The 19,239-nt window shown below is 42.1% G+C and overlaps 2 protein-coding genes across 2 annotated transcripts in view; one reads left to right on the forward strand and one right to left on the reverse strand.

Moving 5' to 3' along the window:
* The first annotated feature begins 5,000 nt into the window (after nucleotides 1–5,000).
* LOC126547115 (endonuclease G, mitochondrial-like) lies at nucleotides 5,001–18,722 on the forward strand. The gene is made up of 4 exons (XM_050194981.3): nucleotides 5,001–6,190; nucleotides 9,583–9,695; nucleotides 10,858–11,038; nucleotides 17,351–18,722. Exons 1-4 carry the CDS (start codon nucleotides 5,693–5,695, stop codon nucleotides 17,438–17,440), a joined length of 882 nt encoding a protein of 293 aa, XP_050050938.1. The 5' UTR covers nucleotides 5,001–5,692; the 3' UTR covers nucleotides 17,441–18,722.
* The window catches only part of LOC126547112 (putative methyltransferase C9orf114), a 45,800-nt gene continuing 41,605 nt past the window's right edge, over nucleotides 15,045–19,239 (reverse strand). Inside the window, exons 7-9 of the mRNA XM_050194978.3 lie at nucleotides 19,039–19,192; nucleotides 17,452–17,573; nucleotides 15,045–15,233 (exon numbers count right to left, since the gene is read on the reverse strand). Of these exons, the coding sequence (XP_050050935.1) occupies nucleotides 17,490–17,573; nucleotides 19,039–19,192 (238 nt within the window). The 3' untranslated portion in view covers nucleotides 15,045–15,233; nucleotides 17,452–17,489. The remainder of the gene's footprint in view (nucleotides 15,234–17,451; nucleotides 17,574–19,038; nucleotides 19,193–19,239) is intronic.

The following is a 19,239-nucleotide window of genomic DNA, read 5'->3' on the forward strand; positions in this document are numbered from 1 at the left end:
CAGCGGCGAACATGTTGGCCAGTTCAGCGCTGCCCCAACGCCTCCTGCCAAGCGCGTCCAGGCATGTTTCAATGCCACGTGTCTTCGCGCGCGCGCGTGTGTGTGTGTGTGTGTGCGCGTGCGTGTGTGTGTGTGCGTGTGTGTATGTGTGTGTGTGTGTGTGTGTGCGCGCGCGCGCGCCCACGCTTGTCAAAGCGCGGCAGCCGGGGAGAGGAGCTCCCCAACTGTGAAGCGAGGAGGTCTGACCGGCGCGGGAAATCATTGTAGAACTCGCGGGAAATCATTAACGTATAGAGCGAATAGAATGGGACCCGATACGGATCCTTGCGGTACACCACATGTGACATTCCCAGATTCGGATAAAAAACCATCAATTAGTACTTTCTGCTTTCGCGATGTGAGATAATTGGAAAAGAAGTCATGAGCGCCTTCGATAATACCATAGCACTTCAGTTTTTTTCAGTAGCGCCGAGTGACAAATGATATCAAACGCCTTTTTATGTCGATAAAAAGTGCAATAACAATCTTTTGATGGTTGAGTGCAGAGTTCAGTATTTGAGATAAAGTAAGCACCGCTGTTGATGTGGATTTCCCTGGGACGAAACCATGTTAACATGGTTTGTTCCGGGCAAATTATGTTATTATTGCTAAGAAAGTCCTTCAGCTGTTAAGCGATTAATTTTTCAAATATATTGTTTACTATACTCAATACGGATATCGGTCTGTAGCTGCTGGGAATATTATGGTTGTATCTTGTACTTCCATTCGCCACATACGCATATAACACTGCCTCTGTTGGGTAACGGGAAGTTGGTGTTGAGTATATTGTGAAAGATATTTATAGCGGCTCTACAGCCACCGCAGTCCTCCATAAAGAAAGCAACAAAATACCAATAAAGAAGGGCGTCGGACAGGGAGATACGATCTCTCCAATGCTATTCACAGCGTGTTTACAGGAGGTATTCAGAGACCTGGGTTGCGAAGAATTGGGGATAAGAGTTAATGGAGAATACCTTAGTAACTTGCGATTCGCTGAGGATATTGCCTTGCTTAGTAACTCAGGGGACCAATTGCAATGCATGCTCACTGACCTGGACAGGCAAAGCAGATGGGTGGGTCTAAAAATAATCAGCAGAAAACTTAAGTAGTGTTTAACAGTCTCGGAAGAGAACAGCTGCTTACGATAGGTAGCGAGGCACTGGAAGGGGTAAGGGAATACATCTACTTAGGCAGGTAGTGACCGCGGATCCGGATCATCAGACTGAAAAAATCAGAATAAGAATGGGCTGGGGTGCGTTTGGCAGGCATTCTCAGATCACGAACAGCAGGTTGCCATTATCCCTCAAGAGAAAAATGTATAACAGCTGTGTCTTACCAGTACTCACGTACAGGGCAGAAACCTGGAGGCTTACGAAAAGGGTTCTACTTAAATTGAGGACGATGCAACGAGCTATGGAAAGAAGAATGATGGGTGTAACGTTAAGGGATAAGAGAGCAGATTGGGTGAGGGAACAAACGCGAGTTAATGACATCTTAGTTGAAATCAAGAAAAAGAAATGGGCATGGGCAGGGCATGTAATGAGGTGGGAAGATAATTGATGGTCATTAAGGGTTACGGACTGGATTCCAAGAGAAGGGAAGCGTAGCAGGGGGCGGCAGAAAGTTAGGTGGACGGATGAGATTAAGAAGTTTGCAGGGAGAACATGGCCACAGTTAGCACATAAGCGGGGTAGTTGGAGAAGTATGCACTGTAAAATAATTTACACCCTTAAAAGTGAAAAAGGGTGTAAATGTGTCTATAATTCGCACCCTTAGGGTGTCAGTTATATAAATCACACCGTAAGGGTGTGAGTTATAGGAACATTTACACCCTTTTTCACTTTTAAGGGTGTAAATTATTTTACAGTGATGGGAGAGGCCTTTGCCCTGCAGTGGGCGTAGCCAGGATGATGATGATGATGATGAGGAGGAGGAGGAGGAGGAGGAGGAGGATTTTGTGAACTAAACAAGTGATCTTGTAATTTCTTAAAGCCGTGAAAGAAAGAATACGAAGGTCAGTGAACAGAACACCACTAGGGTGATGAACTGAGGAACCTTTTATTCTTCTTAGGGCGCGTTTTTGCAACTGCAGTATAGCTGTTAAGTAAGTTTTATATGTTATGCCCCAAATTTCCCAACAATAGCCCATGTGGGTATGAAACAGAAAGAAAAGTATATGCAACGAAGCAAAGCACGAGGAAAATATTGCCGGGCGCGGGCCAGTGTGTAACAGCTGAAAGCGATTTTTCTTCAGACAACGCTAATTTGTTCTCTCCAGTGCAAGTGACTGTCTAAAGTAACCCCTAAATATTTAAATGTATCAACACAATCCAGAGTTCGGTTCGCTAGAGTCAAAGTGAACGCACTGTAGTCTAGTATTTTCTTGCTGGAGTGAAATATGATATACTTAGTTTTATCAGCATTTAGGGCTAGTCTATTTTCTGAAAACCAGTCACCTACTTTTAGCAGTTTGCCAGATATAGTGTCTTGTAATGACGAGAGTGAGTCGCCTGAATAAACTAAGGCGGTGTCGTCAGCATACATCAAGAGTTTTGACAGGTTAAGTGCGTCCGGTAAATCAGTTATGTATAATGAAAACGGAATAGGGCCTAAAACCGAGCCTTGTGGTGTACCGCATATGATATCGGTGAAAGCAGAATGATGATTGTTAATTACCACTTGTTGCCTTCGTGCCATAAAGTAGGTGTGGATGAATTGAAGCGCGTTTCCAACGATACCATAAGATTCCAGTTTTTCTAACAGTATGGAGTGACAGATTGTATCGAACGCCTTTGTTATATCAAGAAAAATTGACACAGCAATGTTATTTTTGTTAAGAGCAGAGTTAAGGGGATGCGAAAGTGTTAAAACTGCGGTTGATGTATATCTACCTGCAACAAGGTCATGCTGCTGCGGGCAGATAACATTATTGCTTACAAGGAATGCATTTAACTGTAGTACAATGAGTTTTTCAAATGGTGTGTTAACTACACCAAGAATTGAAATTGGTCTATAACTACTCGGATAGTTCGGATCACCAGTTTTGTACACAGGGATAACCTTTGACACTTTCAGTATATTTGGGTAAACATTACTACTTATCGCATGGTTAAACACGTGACAAAGGGGTACACATAAGACATCAATATTGTTTTTCAATATCTTAATGCCTTCAATGCCTTATTAGCCGATAATTTGCCTACGATACTTTTTATTTCCTCAATAGTTATTTCACGAAACGAAAAATCACTTCGACGTCGGGATCCTGGTTGTGGGAATTGCAGGAACAGAATGTTTACATATATATTGTCACCAATTTTTGAGAAATAATCATTGAAGTCATTAGCAATCTGAGGGGACATATTTTAGGGAGTAACATATTGTTTATCCTGTAATCCTACTACATGTCTGAATATTTTCTATATTTGCCTTCCATTGCCATTTAGTCGTTTAATCAAGTTCGTATAATAGGCCTTTTTTTAACATCGAATGGATGGATGGAAGTTATGAGCGTCCCCTTTGGAACGGGGCGGTGGGTTGCGCCACGAAGCTCTTGCTACTATACTGCCTAATATCCTACCTAGGTTAAACAATGAAAAAAGAAAAAAAAAACACTATGAACTACCACGCCCAAATTTTCTGATCCCCTATTGCGAACTGTGCTTTTGTAGGTCTCCGTTTTTTGTCGTTTCCCTACTTTTCTTCCACCAATCCTCCCATCGCCTCTTACTAATGTCTATTGCGGACATGTTTGCTTTACCACTGCTTCCGCTGAACCCAAGGGCTTCAAGGAGACCAGTGGTGCCTAAATCGACCGCTGGGTAGACGTCTTCACATTCTAATAAAACATGCTCCGTCGTTTCCCTATAGCTTTACCGCAGCAAGCACATGCTCCTTCTTCCTTCTTATATCTCGCCTTATAGGTGCGTGTTCTAAGGCATCCCGATCTCGCTTCGAAAAGTAATGAGCTTCCTTTTGAGTTATCATAAATGGTTTCTTTCCTGATTTCGTTTTGTCCTCTTAAGTAGTTACTCATGGCAGGTTTCTTTTCCATTGCCGTCACCCATGAGATTAATTCAGCCTCTCTGACTTTCCGCTTGACCTTTGTTGAAGTGTTGCCCACCCTAGAGGCCGCATACTTGCTGGTAAGCTTCCTAGTTCTTTTCCTCCACTGTGAATCAATGTTTTTCTTGTACAGATACCTGAACACTCTCCCCGCCCATTCACTTTCTTCCATATTCCTCAGCCGTTCTTCATACTCAATTTTACTGCGAGCTTCCCTCACTTCAAAACTAGTCCAGCCTCTCAATTAATTTGGAGCATGTTCATCTTCTGTGTCGTTCTCATAACGAAGTAGAAAATAAGAAAATTGGCTGGGGCTTAGCTAAGGTTAAGCCTGGACATCTCGAATCGAAAAGGTTCGGTGATGCTTATGGTTTAGCTTATGGTTATGCTTTAAGATTTAGCCTATGGTTATGCTTACGGTTTAGCTTATGGTCATGCTTTATGATTTAGCCTATGGTTATGCTTACGGTTTTACTTATGGATATGCTTATGGTTTAAGTTATGAATATGCTTACGGTTTAGCTTATGATTATGCTTTATGATTTAGCCTATGGTTATGCTTACGGTTTCACTTATTTGTTATGCTTTGGTTAGCTTATGGTTATGCTACACGTGTGCTATGTGTAGTTATGCAAATTGCTTATCAATGATATATGTACCATAAGTTATGCAGGATTATTAAACTTCTTTATTCATCATCGTTGGGCACAGTGTCCTGCGATTTCTGTACAGCCATAAACACAGCTCTCTGTATCGGTACTATCACTCTCTTCTCCTTCCATGTTGAATGCGCACGCCTATTCTCTGGCAAGCGGTTATATAGTCGGCCTCCGAGATTAACACGCGCTTGCGGCGAACGTCAAACGATGACGCATAGCGCGCGGCAGTGGCCACCTGCGCCGACTCCGAACACGCTTACGGAGCCAATTCGACTCCGAACATGCTTACGGAGCCAATTCAGACATACGCCGGCTCGCGTGATGCATGGTGTTGACTAGCGTAGTGAAACTTTTCGCTTCAAAACCTCCAAAAGTTGTCGTTAGTCCCGTGGCAGGATAGCTACTGGTCTATCTCCCCGCTCTTTCATGTTCAAGGTGTTAACTCCCAATATGTTCGCAAATTTTCAGAAGTGTTGAAATCCAGAGGTTCTTGAATTCCGTTGCGCCTGGATTAAATTCACTGGCGTTTGGATTATTTCGGCTGGCGTTTGGATTAAATTGAGTGGCGTTTGGATTAAATTGAGTGGCGCTTGGATTAAATTGAGCGGGAAAACCTGTAGTACTAGCGGACCTGTTCCTGTAGACATGGCAGTAAACTGTTGCAATATAAGCTCCCCTTAAAATTGTTAGAATCGACTGCTTACTGCAGGCTGTGCCATTCTGCCACCGAACATAAGCCGCACTATCAAAAAAAAAAAAAAAAACGCAGAACACATTAAGACAGCCGATTACCAATGCTCCTTTGGCAACATTGAGGACGCCAAACTATTGCTGCTGCTCGCTCGCTTTGTCGTCTGCGTTTGTTTATGCTGCTGTTACTACGGGCACTCAGTGAATAAGCGCTACACCGAACTTATTTTCCGTTGACTATGACTTCACTAAGTCATCGAGGGGTTCAACTCCTCGCCGCGGCGGTTGCGGGCTGGGGCAGCTGCCGCGCGTACGACCACTTTTCGGCCAAAGGTCAGGTGCACGCTGCCACGCTTTTGCCGAGGCCCCCTACCACCGTACCTATCGAACCTGTTGAAGACGCAAGCCGCCAAACGCAGATCATGCGTTTCGGCTTTCCTGGCACCGATTCCATCCGCTTTCTAGACGACTATGTCCTCTCTTACGACCGCAGGAATAGAACTGCGCACTGGGTCTTTGAGCACCTAACGAAGGAGAAACTGTCGAAGAACGACAAAGTAGACAGGTCCAAGTGCGAATTTCACGAAGACCTCCAAATACACCCGTACTTTCGGTCCCTGAACTCCGACTACCACAAGAGTGGCTTTGACCGCGGCCACTTGGCGGCCGCCGGCAACCACCGGCAGTGTCAGAGCGACGTGGATCAAACCTTTCTGCTCAGTAATATGGCACCCCAGGTTAGTTGGACCTCTCGGCGACTTGTTAAAAATAATCAATCTTTAAGTAATCAAAATTTTTAATATACTGAAAGTATGTGAAATGATACCGCATGCGTAAGTGCATCCACTGAAAACAATCTTCTTTTAACATTACAGAGAAATGTAGCGCAAATTTGTGTGGGCATAATCTTTGTGGTGTTGAAACACATGCTCGAACTCTATCATCGCTTAAACCCGCCGTGGTGGCGTAGTGGCTTTGATGTTGCGCTGCTAAGCCCGAGGTTGAGAAATCGAATCCCGGCCACGGCGGCCGCACCTCGATGGGGGCGAAATGCAAGAACACCCATGCACTGGGTGCACGTTAAAGAACCCCAGGTGGTCAAACTCGGGAGTGCATCACTATGGCGTCCCTCATCATCATATCGTGGTTTTGGCACGTAAAACCCCAGAATTTGTTATACTTGCGAATTTCCCCCCTTTCAGTTTCTGCCGTCAACGATTTATCTTTTACGTTATTTGGTGTCTGTACTTGAAAGATTTCCGAGTTATCAATTAGCCTTTGTACGCCCACACCAGCTGGGACGTGCAGAAAGGTGTGAGTATTTACACCAGTATCTTTTTGTAAATATGGAAACTGTTTATCAAAGGCAGCAGCCTTGCTCTTTTCGATGTATTGACGACGTTATGGAATTCTGTAGTGTGTGTCACTTGCACATGGTTTATTAAGGATATGAATAGAGCAAGCCTCAAGAGAGAAAAGAAAGCCTTGCAGTATTGATCTCATAGGTGCACATATTTACAAACAAAAAAAATTGACAAATTATACATGGCACATGAAACTGAATGAAGGGTATGTGCTTTTCCTTTGTTTCATGCGAGTGCTATTCTCCACAGTGTGCTATCAACGGCAGTGAAACTTGTACATATTTTATTGGCCACTGCTCTGAAGTTCACTCACATGAGCACAAAAATGTGCATGAGAAGACGCGGAAAATGCCAAACATTTTTGCGAAGACTGCCAAAATTTGTTAAATATTGCCGGTGGCAGATAGCACAATTCTAGTCCTTGAGCTATATTACTCTAAAAGGCAGACAATAATTGCACGAGAAATCAAAATGCATAATTCACTAATTGACGACATTTCATTAAGTTTTTATATAATTACTCTGTGGCAAACATTGCAAATTTACAAATTGTAGTCAGTGAGTTTGCAAGACATAATCACTTGGAATCAAATCTGAGGATGACGCTGATTTCAAGATATCAAGGCGATAGCGTTAAGGAGCCCATGTCACAGAAAATCCGGCGTCATTAGGCAAAAAGATTTTCGAATCACCTATACCCAGGCCCTCCATGTGATGCAAAGAATTTAGTGAACTAATTGAACTTCTCGAGCTAAAATACATGGAAAAATCGTTAACTACAACTTACACACAACCTACTGAAATGATAGCTCTCCGATTGTAATTTGACTATACGAGAAAACATATACGCGAAAACTCAAAGAAACCCTTTCACACACACAAACCGGCTGCGGCATCCGCCAGGTGCGCGCGCCGGTGCTATGGGCGTCTTGGGGGCCACGGAGCGGCACGCCCGGTTCCTTGCAATACCTCCAGCTGCCACTCGCCTCCGCCGCATTGCGGCCCACGCAAGAAGCCGTGTTTCAACCACAATGCTCACCTTTGTGCATAGTGTTCGCGGCCAGTGTTTCCCGGTAAACATTACGGTCACATATGCTCCAGTTGCCAGGAAGCGTGAGAAGCAGTCGGGAGGGGGGGATCTTTAAATGCTATCGCGTTCCACTCTCAAAGACGAAGCTTAAGCGTCCTCCAAATTTTTTATTTCCAAGATGTGCAACGAAATACATTGGTGTTCATTATTTTTGTGCTTCAATGCATAAAATACTGTTTTGATAAAAGTGTAAGTGGAACAACTATGCATTTTGACACCAAATTTGATGCAGCATATCTTACACTGAGTATCATCTTCAGGATTCAAGTGGCTACAATTATATACACTTCAATATGTGCTGCAAATTTGTTAAAATATAATTTGTGAGTTTTTGTAAATTAGTCAATTAACCTTTCAATTCTTCTTGCAAGTAGCATTAACCTCTTCAAGTAATCCAGCGAAGAACCCACGTCCTGCACGACGAGAGACCAAGGAAGAAGCAGCAGCCACTAAGCCGGCAGGCACGTGCAGCAGCTAATCCCAATGGGAGTGAGAAATAAGGTCTGCGTGCAAGCTTCCGAAAGTGAGAGCGAGGGTGACGTGGCTTTGGGACATGCCCTCTCCCCTTATGCAACACCTGGCGTGCTAAGATGGCAGCAAATGTTCCGATTCACCCGTTCTGCTCCATCAAAGTGCGCTCGTGACGTGGCGATGCAGCCAGTGGGAATTTAGGTGCCATTTCGCTGCTAGGTTCCACCGGCATTTTCTCAATGGGCCATTTGATGCTTTCGCATCAAAATTTTTGGCAGTCTTCACAGAAACACCTGGTATTTGGCAAGTCAAAATAAGTTATGCTGTGTCTTTGCACTTACCCACTACTCATCACTGTGCATGGCAATTTAAAGTAATCGTGCATAATCCTTTTAATTTTTTTACTATATCTATATAAATTTATGTTGGCAGTATACAAAAGCTTGGGATGATTTTGTTGCCAGACCTTAAGTTGCCGGGGAGATTAAAAAAGCATTTCACATAAACCCACTGAAAACTGCAGCAAGTTGCTTGTCAATTGAGCATAAGTGCCAGAATTGTATTGAAATATGTTTCACTCTCTGGCCTGCAAATGAGACCTGTTAACTATATAGAGTCCGAGCTCAGTGCTTCCTCTAAACAAGCCACAATGTTCTATTTTGCTCTGCTGTATTGTTTGCTGATATTAATTTGTCCATTATTTCAATTACATCCTGGGCCTTCGTCTCTGGTTTTTTTTCTATCTCATGCTTACTGTGTGAAGCAAATTGCTTATGAAAGCTATATTATGCATCTTGAAAACTATGGCTGCACTATATGCTCTTCGTTTTTTCCTTCATTCATAAAAGCTTGTTAATCTGAATATTGTAAGTTTTCACATGTTGCCCAAGCCCGCTGGCATCAGCAGTTAGTTTTTTGCATATTTAGTGTCACCTGCAGTGATGCTTAACTCTCCAGCAACTCCAGTGTTGCACCCACTTGCCGCTCAAGGCAGTATGCAAGCTTGTCTAGAGGGTGCACGACTAATAAGCAGCATTCTACACGTGCAGCTGAAGCTTATAGTGGTCCAACGGCGGCACGAAAAGCTGCATCATATCAAGTTGGTTCATGTACAGTACCTCTCTAAGCCACTGCTGCGTGAACTCTGCAGGCATTGCAAAACGAGAACTTAAAACCAGCTTTTAACGGACATTTTCTGCATTAGGTTGGCAAAGGATTCAACAGAGACTCCTGGAACAGACTAGAGAAACATGTCCGAGGCCTGACAAAGCGCTACAAGAATGTCTATGTGTGCACTGGCCCTCTCTACTTGCCAAGGTACTGCTGCATATCTTTTCTGTGATGGCATGCCATTTGCCAAACAAACACATCTTTTTCTTGATTCCAGAGCATGTGTAATTATGACAGGCTTCTTTATTTCGTTGCTACGACAATAACTACTGCATTCCAAATCTCCCATTCATATCCATGCTTCAGCTAGTACTTTTGCCTCAGTTAGTGCCTTCACCTGTCATCACTACATCTAGTCATCACATGTTGCCATGCTAGTCTGGCACTGTCAGGTCTGTGCACTGATGAATAGCTGCATCAAAGCGATCGTGTTCCCTACCCAATATCAATTTTACGACAAATTTGCAGCCAATGTCACCTGTGTCCATTTTTGCATGCTGTTCAGTGGTGCCCTGATGTAGCCTACTTTCTCATTCCTCAACAATTATTAAACAAGTGCTGCCATTTGAGACTGCATCAGTCACATGGCACATAAGTGGTTAGTATCTGTGGTAGTGTGATAATGGTTTGCAGCATCAAACACTTTTCTTCATAAAAGCTGACTTGTTTAGAAAGTGATTCAAACTGCTATGGGCAGAATTTTGAGTTCATTGATGTGAGGAGAATCAGCATAATTCTTGGATTTCTCAAGACATCACTGAATTTTTAATTTACTCTAAACTGAGCACGCTGTTGTGCAGTTTGTTTACTGTCTTTAGATTCTAGCAACTTTCTGGACTCCAGCTGCTTGCATGGAATGATAAATTTATTCTCTAAAACTGCTTGCAGTGGGGCAAAGCAGCATTTTATGTTTAATAAAAAAACACGTGAAAGTTGAAACATATGGTAGTAATGTGTAATATATTGATTTAGAAAACACCTTAAGGAGTGGCAAAACTAGAACGATGAACTCCATTTAGCATTACCACCTCATTCTACATTGACTTAATGAGGTAGTGTCTTTGTGAAGTTTGCAGAAATGTTCAGTGCTACGAGATTTTTTTTCATAAACCCTGGCTGATACGTAAATTCCATTTACACTCTCAAAGTGTGGCTGTATAGTCATATTATCATGTTATGTGCATCCTGCCAGTTGAATAACATGCTTTTTCAAATCTTGTAGCGTAAGCAAACATCTTTGTCTATTTTTACATCTGTGAAATCTTAATGCAACCGTTCAATAAACCACAACTATTTGCACTTTTTACAGGACTGAGAATGATGGAAAGAAGTATGTCAAGTATCAAGTCATTGGTGCCAACCACGTAGCTGTGCCAACACATTTCTTCAAAGTTGTTGTAGCAGAAACAGAAAATGCAGAATTTGACTTGGAAGCATACGTCATGCCCAATTCTGTTATACCCGATGACACGCAACTTCGGTCGTTTTTGGTAAGCTCTAGGCTCCTTATTTCTTACATGTCAAACATGTGCTATCTATATGTGTGCCTCCAACGTAATGTTTACTGCCAAAATCCACTAGAAGGAACTGTTTATGTGTGCCCTAGGTCATAAGCATCAGGACAGCCCCAAATACATTTTTTTTTTACGAACTAATCCAGTTCAGATTTTGCATGGTATGCGATGTGGTCGCCAATATACTATTTTTTGCTTTTCAATGTTCTAGCCCAGACAATACTATGTCACCATGCCTGTATCTCCCAAGGATCTTCTGCAATGCTTAGATCACGAACACAAAGCTTATATCACAAACATCTCATCCTGGCCAGTCCTAAACCACGTTCAGCAGCATCAGAAACTCTTGCAAATCTTCACACATGCAACTTCACTTTTTACTTTATTTTACAAAATATTAAAAATAATCCCAGCTCATGAAGTGGACTTCTTGAAGAGACTGACATTACTTGCATGACATATTGCAATAGTCAGTTAGCCAGTTAACAAACTCCACTAATTATGTTATCAATAATTTGTGTTAGGGCACATGTGGCAGTTGTGGAAATGAAGTCAGTCAGAAGCAGTTGTACAAACTTAGAAGCAATCTTCAGAATAGCAACAGGTTCAAGATAACCATTTTCAAAATGTATGCAACGAAATGCGCTGGTGTTTTACTTAATTTTTTCCTGCAGTGTGCAAAGCAAACTTTTTTCAACTTGGTGCTGTTCTCAGGATTTTCACTAAATGAACATAACTTCACTATGCCTGACTTTGTTCTGCAATTTCAACACAGGTCCCTAATGAATTATTAAAAAGTTAATGTAGTTAATCAGCCAGCCAAACACTTTTTTTAAATTTAATGTTCAAGAACATCTGTTAAGAAAAAATTAAATGTTGTATGCCTTGTCAGAGTTGAATTAAACATACATGAAGAATTAAAAGCATTTCACATGAACACTACATATAGCAGGCATGTTGCAGACATGCCTGGTCAAGGCAAAGCCTTGAAAGCAATAGAAATGTTTAGCACTGCGCACTTTTTTTTTTTTCACAATTCTGACTATTAATTTATAAGATACTTTTTCAGCTGGTTTCTTTTAAGTAGTGGTTCATGGGCCCATGTTTCGTTTATGTCTTTATGTAATTTTTTTTTTATCGCTTTAAAAAAAGCTGTGGATTTACGACGACTCCCCTATTTTGCCTGTCATAACAGTACTGCTATCAAATCTGCAATGGTCATGTGGTGCCTGTGGCTGCCGTTGCATTTGTGTAAGTGACTCAGAAATTTGCCAAAAGTTCCTGCAAATGCAGCACACCAAGTGAGGTACAGAAGCGGTAGTTTGGGCTCGTTTCGATGGTGAAAATGTGTTGCACAGACTATACAGATCAACAGCAAAACTGCACACTACTGGCACAGCGCATGTGTCGAGACGTTTTGCTTTTGTCGCACACGGTGTACTATATTTTCATTTATTTCCTACATGCCCTCAATATGGCCCACAAAATTATGGTGTTAAGTGGCAGTTTGGCTATAAACCCATACACAGACATGCCAGAATCACGCTAAGCAGTCTACACCTGCCTGACTCATGAACGGTATAGTGCATAAACACAAACTTTGCATCAGATTAAAGCTGTGACCTGTGCTGTGATAACACATTGCATAGAATGGGAATAAGCATTTGTGCACATTACATTTACCACCACTTTCATGTGACGTGGGACGGCCATATGCCGTGCACGATGAACGTACAATTGGACCTCGTTATAACAAAGTCTCATCTGACACAAAAATAGCTTCGTTATATCTGAGATTCGTTAGATACATATATGTTACACTGTAATAGCAATGAGACAATGTTTATTTACTTTGTTATATCCGTGTTCGTTATATCAAGGTTCAACTGTAGCTCCATGATTGTGCTTTCCAGTTACTCATATACAAAGCTGGTGCACCAGCTCAGAAGAGGTCATTTGCAGAGAGTAGTAATTGAGCGTCTGCATTAAGACACTTTCTTTAAGTTTGAAGGGGTCCTGAACCACCCCTCGGGATTGGTGATAAAACGCAGTCGGCGGATAGCATACGCAGCTGTGAACATTTCGGCCAAATTTTGCGGTCGTGCGTGGCACATGGAGATCACAAGCAGAGCGCGAAGTCAAAATTCTTTTCAAATGAGGCCTCCTTCTCACCCGCTTCAAAGCTGTCGGCTGCTTGCATATGTTGCCATGTGCAAAATTCCCATAGATGACTGCTATTGGCTATTAGCTGACATCAATCAAGACGGGTGTTTGGATCAGTTCGCTTCTTCCTATTGTTACTATGTATATTTATTGACGCAGTACACTTAATGACTGGCCTGTGTGAATGCCTTTGATTTGGTAAGGCCCTCCGCACACATGCACGAACTCATCACGTCCCCATTCCCCCCCGTTCCTCAAGCTGATCTTTCCCGTCCCCCAGTGTAAGGTAGCCAACAAGACGCATTTCTGGTTCTGCCTTCTTTCTTTCCTCCTCCTGCTCCTATTGCCACAGTTTAATAAATGGGTGGAAGTAAGCGAAAAACTGCTTTCAAATTTCAATAAGAATTACCTGCTTCCGGAAGAAGCTAGCTATCGTCTGCTCGCGCAGGAAATAAAGTTTGGCCACCCTGCTGTGTGGTTGAGCGACAAGTGCTGGCACAGCATAGATGAAAAGCTTAGATGAAAGGCAAACAAACCATTGTTTTTTTTTCTTTATGGTTTTGTTCTGGAGTGAAAAAAATTGTATGCGCAGAATAAAAAAATTCTTTCCTCCTCCTCCTCCGGTTTTCAATCAAGTTCCACTTCAATAGCCTGATTCCCATTATTCACATGTGCACTTATAACAAAAGCCTGTTATCATTTTCCTCACCTTTAGTCAATATAAAAAATAAAATTATATTATGGGTAGTGGCCTGGCCAAGTTGGTACTGCATGCTTTCATGCACTACGTACACAAGGGTTCATGTCCCAAAGCAACCCATGGGCTGAGAGACATACTAGTGGGTGACTGAGGGTCAATTTTGACCACCTGGAGTTCTTTAACATGCATTGAAAGCATGAAACAGAAGCGTTCTTGCATTCCACCTCTATCAGAATGTGACCATGGCAGCTGGGAATCAAACCTGCGACTTTGTGATCAGCAGCAGGATACCATAGCCATGTGATCAGCAGCAGGATACCATAGCCACCGAGCCACTGCAGCATGTCTCGTTATATTTGTGAATAAATTCATTGCCTTGCCCAAAGCATTGGTTCAGCCAATTCAGTGCCTTCATTTTCTCAGCTGACATAGTTGATGATGTACAGATTCGAAGCTAAACATTTTAACAGAATTACCTGTCTGGTTAGGCAATTACGAATTTAGGAGCGACTACAACCTAAAAAGTGTATTTATGCATCTGTTTTCTTACTCACTTATTTATTGCTCACATTTTCTGAGTCTGTATCTTCCAACAAGCCCAGGTGAACTGAGCTTGTCCTCTGCTTACGACAGCTTAGAGAAGTGCTGAATGCACTTAGTTGGCTATGCTATATTGCTTTCAAAGAAAATCAGTGTTTCAGCAGTGTAGTGCCAACCACTGACAGCCACTCTGTAACTAAGTTAGTAAAAAAAAAAACTGTATAGCTTACTGCAGCAGCTTCACAATAAAACCCAGATTTTTTTATAGATGCAAAGAATGTTTGCATAAAGCCTCTTACAGGAACCACATGTCCAAACTGTGGTAGAAAACAAAACACTTGCATCTTATTGTTTTCTGGCATCCGTCTGCACCAACCTTTACTATTTCTCTTCACTGCACATCGTGAGTGCAAAAGTAATGCAGTAAAACTGTGACATAACAAAGTTAAATGGAAGCCAAAAATACTTAGTTATATATGTCTGAACCTCACAGCCAACATTGCTCACCGGGGAGCGGGCATAGTTAACGCCAGGTAATCCGACGCCAATGCATCAGCCTGCTGCTGACTGCGACAAAAGTAAATAAAATGTCAATTTATTCTCCAAGTATAAAGCAATCAGATTATCACCGTTTCGTGAACGTGCCGGCAGGGCACTGCAGCCTTCAGATTTCATACAATGGGCAAGAGCAGACACTTCTAAATTACAGAAGAATCAATTTCTTTATGCAGTGTACAAAATCAGTTGTTTGCAGAACTGTAGCAGCACCTGCAAGAAGTGCAATAAACCAAGCAATTGTTAAGAACTTAAGAGCAGCAGTCTATCGCAGGTTGTGGTTACACTGCACAGCATGTACTGTTAAGCCACATACACTGCTGCTTACATTTTACTTCAGCATTAACTAGTACACGACAGCTAACTAAAGTGCAATGTGTTGTGCACACAGAATGTGGGAGTCAGCAGTACTAGAGTGCCAAAGTAAAGCAGCTGCTGCATGGCCTCTGGGATGTTCGATGCACGATTCCTAAAGTCTGTGTGGTCCACCCGATATTAGAGGCCATGAATGGCGAATTGGCCCTGAAGCCTGTTTGGCGCATTGCCAGGTGGCTGAAAGCTCGCAGGAGTTTTGAATGCTGCATCTGATAAGTTACTCCAGTAGACTTCTGTTAATTCGATCCCGACTGAAGGTCTCTGCCAGCATTCATGCATTTCTACGGGCCCAAACTTCAGTTATTTCAATCCTAAAATTGGCCTTTGCCAGATAAGTTGAACTTCACCAGTTAGCACGCATGCACCCTGCCTCTATGGTGACCCCATTAGTGGCAGCGTTCATCTCGGCAAAGCTTAGGGGACAGTGGGTGTGTTGAACACATGTCATTTCCTGTTGAAACCCTACGCCTGCCCTACACCCTTTTGGGTCATATCTTGCCACACAACAATAATCGTCATCTGTCTTGTCCGCATTTCCTTTCTTTAACGCTGTGAGCCCGGTACCTCCAAGTCACGAACGGCATGCGCGTTAACAGCATGACAGAGCATTCGCGACAGGAAAGTAGCGAGCGCAGCATTTTCAAGAAAAGAAACTCAAGCAAGACAGATGACGATTATTGTTCTGTGGCAAATATACACCCCAAAGGGTGTATATTTATTTAAGAGTGTAGGAAGATTCTTAAGTAATAAACGTAATTCGCAATGTTTAGTTACAGTGTTTAACTGATTTTAATACGTGCCCTTTTTTTTTTTCAAGGAAATTGAGCTAGAATTTGCCTGCAAGGTGCAATCAGATGCGAAACCAAAACCGCCTTTGCAGGGTTCGTACGCATTGCTGCAAACACAAGTGCACTGCAGCGAGGCTTACTTTAGGAAACTGGCTGCCACTGCTCAACACATTAGAACCTTCCTCATTTTTCTTGCTAAAAAATCAGGCACACATTAGATTTATACTTTGTTTAGGAACATTGATGTCATTTCTACATAGTTTTCTACTACGGACACATAGAAAGTGGGAGTGCGTTTAATTCAGGGGCATGTTAGACTCAGTCAAATGCTGCCAAACTAATAGGTGGTATGTTTTGGCATTTTTTTCTGCATCTAATTTGACCCGCCGGATAATTAGATCAATTTCGTTGGTCCTGGCATGGTCTAATTAACGGAAATCGACTGTATCAGCGTAAAGTACCACCAGATTTGGTCCCAATTGCACTGAAAGCTTTGTGTTTTTTGAGTGTGACAGGCATTGCACAATTTTTCATTAAATTAAGCACAGAATTGACATTTTATCACACACACAAAAAAAAGCGGCAGATTTCGGCTATTCCTGCAGCTCTGAATTCATTTACACAATGTAATACGAGTCAAATCTGGAACAACAACTTTGCAATGCACATATTGTCCTTATCCACTACAGTCTTGCCTGTTGTGGCCTTTGAAATGTATATGCACAAATGCTACCACTGTTATAGTCTGTGTTGCAGAAAATCCTGCCAATGAGTTTGAATCCCAGTGGCACGTGAAGATAACCAGACTATGATGGCTGGCGTTGTCAGTGTAACAGAAAGGACAAATAGACACAGCAAATTCAGTTTCAAGCTTTTGCTGCAATTTTGCCTTAAGTAAAGGCCTATCAGCTGTAGTTGACAACTGGCCTTTACTTTTTTTGATGGGGTGTTTAATTATTTAGCAGTCAAGCAAAGCAAGCATGAGTGTGGATGATTTTACTAACATTGCATCAAGATGCTGCCTGTAAGCACCTAACAAACAAATTATATGCTGTGTATTTACAACCCTTTTTTGTTAGTCTTATCAACACATGGATAGAAACTGATCTTACTCATGGCCCTTCACTACATAAGCAAGCATTCTGATTTTTTTATCCAATTTTTCAGGTTCCTATAGACACCATTGAGAGGGCAGCAGGGCTGCTGCTTTTTGACAAGATTGACAGAAACAAGTTTCGTCGCATCAACAGGAAATAATTTGCACATGCCTAGATCATGGAAAGTGCACCACCAAACGACTGCTGCCTCAGGAGGAATCCACAGCGCTGTCACAACTTTGTGCAGCCACAATCTTGGGTCGTAAAGCGGAGAGTGAGATGAGGATGGCCTCCTGCCACAAGAAACACAAGCATTATTAATTGTACTTGTATCACCACACTGCAACAAGTTGCAAATCACTGACACAGTCAAACCTTGATTTAACAAGCTATTCTTATTTCCCAATCTTAGTTTTCGCCCATTTTAAGCATGTACTTGGAGCCTTATAGTGAAAAACTATAAAAATGTTCGCCAAGCCAAAAGTTATTTGCAAGCATCCTTCGTGTGAACAGTAAAAACGCTGTTGAAGTGCATGCAGGGATGCAACATGCAGGAAACACTGCTGTGCTTTTTGTCACGTTGGTAAACAACTTGCGGACGCTGTGGCTTGGAGCGCTTGAAGAAACACCAGCGCTGACTATTCTTTCAGTACAAAGGGAGGTCTAGGATATACACGCCCATCTGCCCTCTCCCCCTATACTGTTGCCATGGCTGCGCATGGCCGTCCATACGCAAGTCGCGCGCCGTATCTTGGAGGTAATCTGCAGCAAGTGAAAACAACGAACCAAGATGATAGGTGTCTTGATGCTCATTTGTTCCCGCACGTCAAGTGCTGGTGGTCACTTAACCTCAAGCTTCCAAGACACTGTGCAAAGAATTCACTCGCATTGTGATAGCGAGTTTTCATGGTCATCGAGTGACATCTGATCACATTTGCCAGAACGCACGTGACGCCGATAAAACTATGAACCTCACCTTGCGTAGTTGTCTCTTTGCTATCACCACCAATGCTCTGCCTTTCTGGCAAAACTGACATTTCTTAAAATTTCATTTCCCAATCTTAATTTTACAGGGAATGTTCTACTTTTTATTTATTTATTTTTCTTTTTTTGCAATTTAACGAAGTAATCTAGTGATTCCAATTTAACTTTTGTTAAAGCATCAGCACTGCACACGCTGGCACTCATAACCACACTATTATGGCCCAAGCATCTTATGATTTTTTTTTTCATAAGTTCTTACAAGATACTATTCACCAGAAATGTCCTGGGAATTTGTGAAATTATTTTTTTAATACGGCTGAAACTTGAAAACCTCAAATTAACTAAGTCCTTCACTGCAAGTACACCCTTGTTATATTGAGGTTTGACTGTGGTTGCATATTTAAGCAGAGGCATACAGCTCGAAATGTACTTATTTAATAAATGTATCTTGTGCCAAATGCTTTTATGCCTAATGAGTACAACTACACTGGCAAACATGTACGCCCATTACGGTAGGGTTACCAATTATTTCAAGTCAGAATTCACTGCCACAAGTGCAAATAAAATGCCAACAGCAAAGTTCAAACATGAACATAATGCACGAGTTTCATATAATGGTGCAATTAATTTTTGTCTATAAGATCACTATTCTAAATAAGCACACCAACATGTCCCCAACATCAAGCACAATATTCTGATATGTTCCTTGGATTTGGCTTTCCCATTTGGGATTTATTTGTCCTTAATAATACTAATACCTCATCATTTGCATACCTCTGTCCTAATTGTTCTCGATCCTTGGTTAGGGCAGGTGTTGAGGTAGTAGTTGAATAAATATTCAGGGTCTTCAACATCCAGAGCTTCATCCACTTCAAGAGCTGCCTCCAGGCCCTTGAGACCTCCAAACACAACAAGTGCATGTTCAAATCTGCAATGGGGAAAAAAAAATGCCTACCATTATTTGAATGCATTATA

Source organism: Dermacentor andersoni, chromosome 1 (assembly GCF_023375885.2).
Source record: "Dermacentor andersoni chromosome 1, qqDerAnde1_hic_scaffold, whole genome shotgun sequence".
In the NCBI taxonomy this organism is placed as follows: domain Eukaryota; kingdom Metazoa; phylum Arthropoda; class Arachnida; order Ixodida; family Ixodidae; genus Dermacentor; species Dermacentor andersoni.

Bases quoted from the DNA above. Each gene is read 5' to 3' on its own strand.
- LOC126547115 (XM_050194981.3), top strand. From the start codon at position 5,693: ATGACTTCACTAAGTCATCGAGGGGTTCAACTCCTCGCCGCGGCGGTT. The intron at 6,191-9,582 runs GTTAGTTGGACC...TTTCTGCATTAG, and splicing joins TCAGTAATATGGCACCCCAG to GTTGGCAAAGGATTCAACAG. The intron at 9,696-10,857 runs GTACTGCTGCAT...CACTTTTTACAG, and splicing joins GGCCCTCTCTACTTGCCAAG to GACTGAGAATGATGGAAAGA.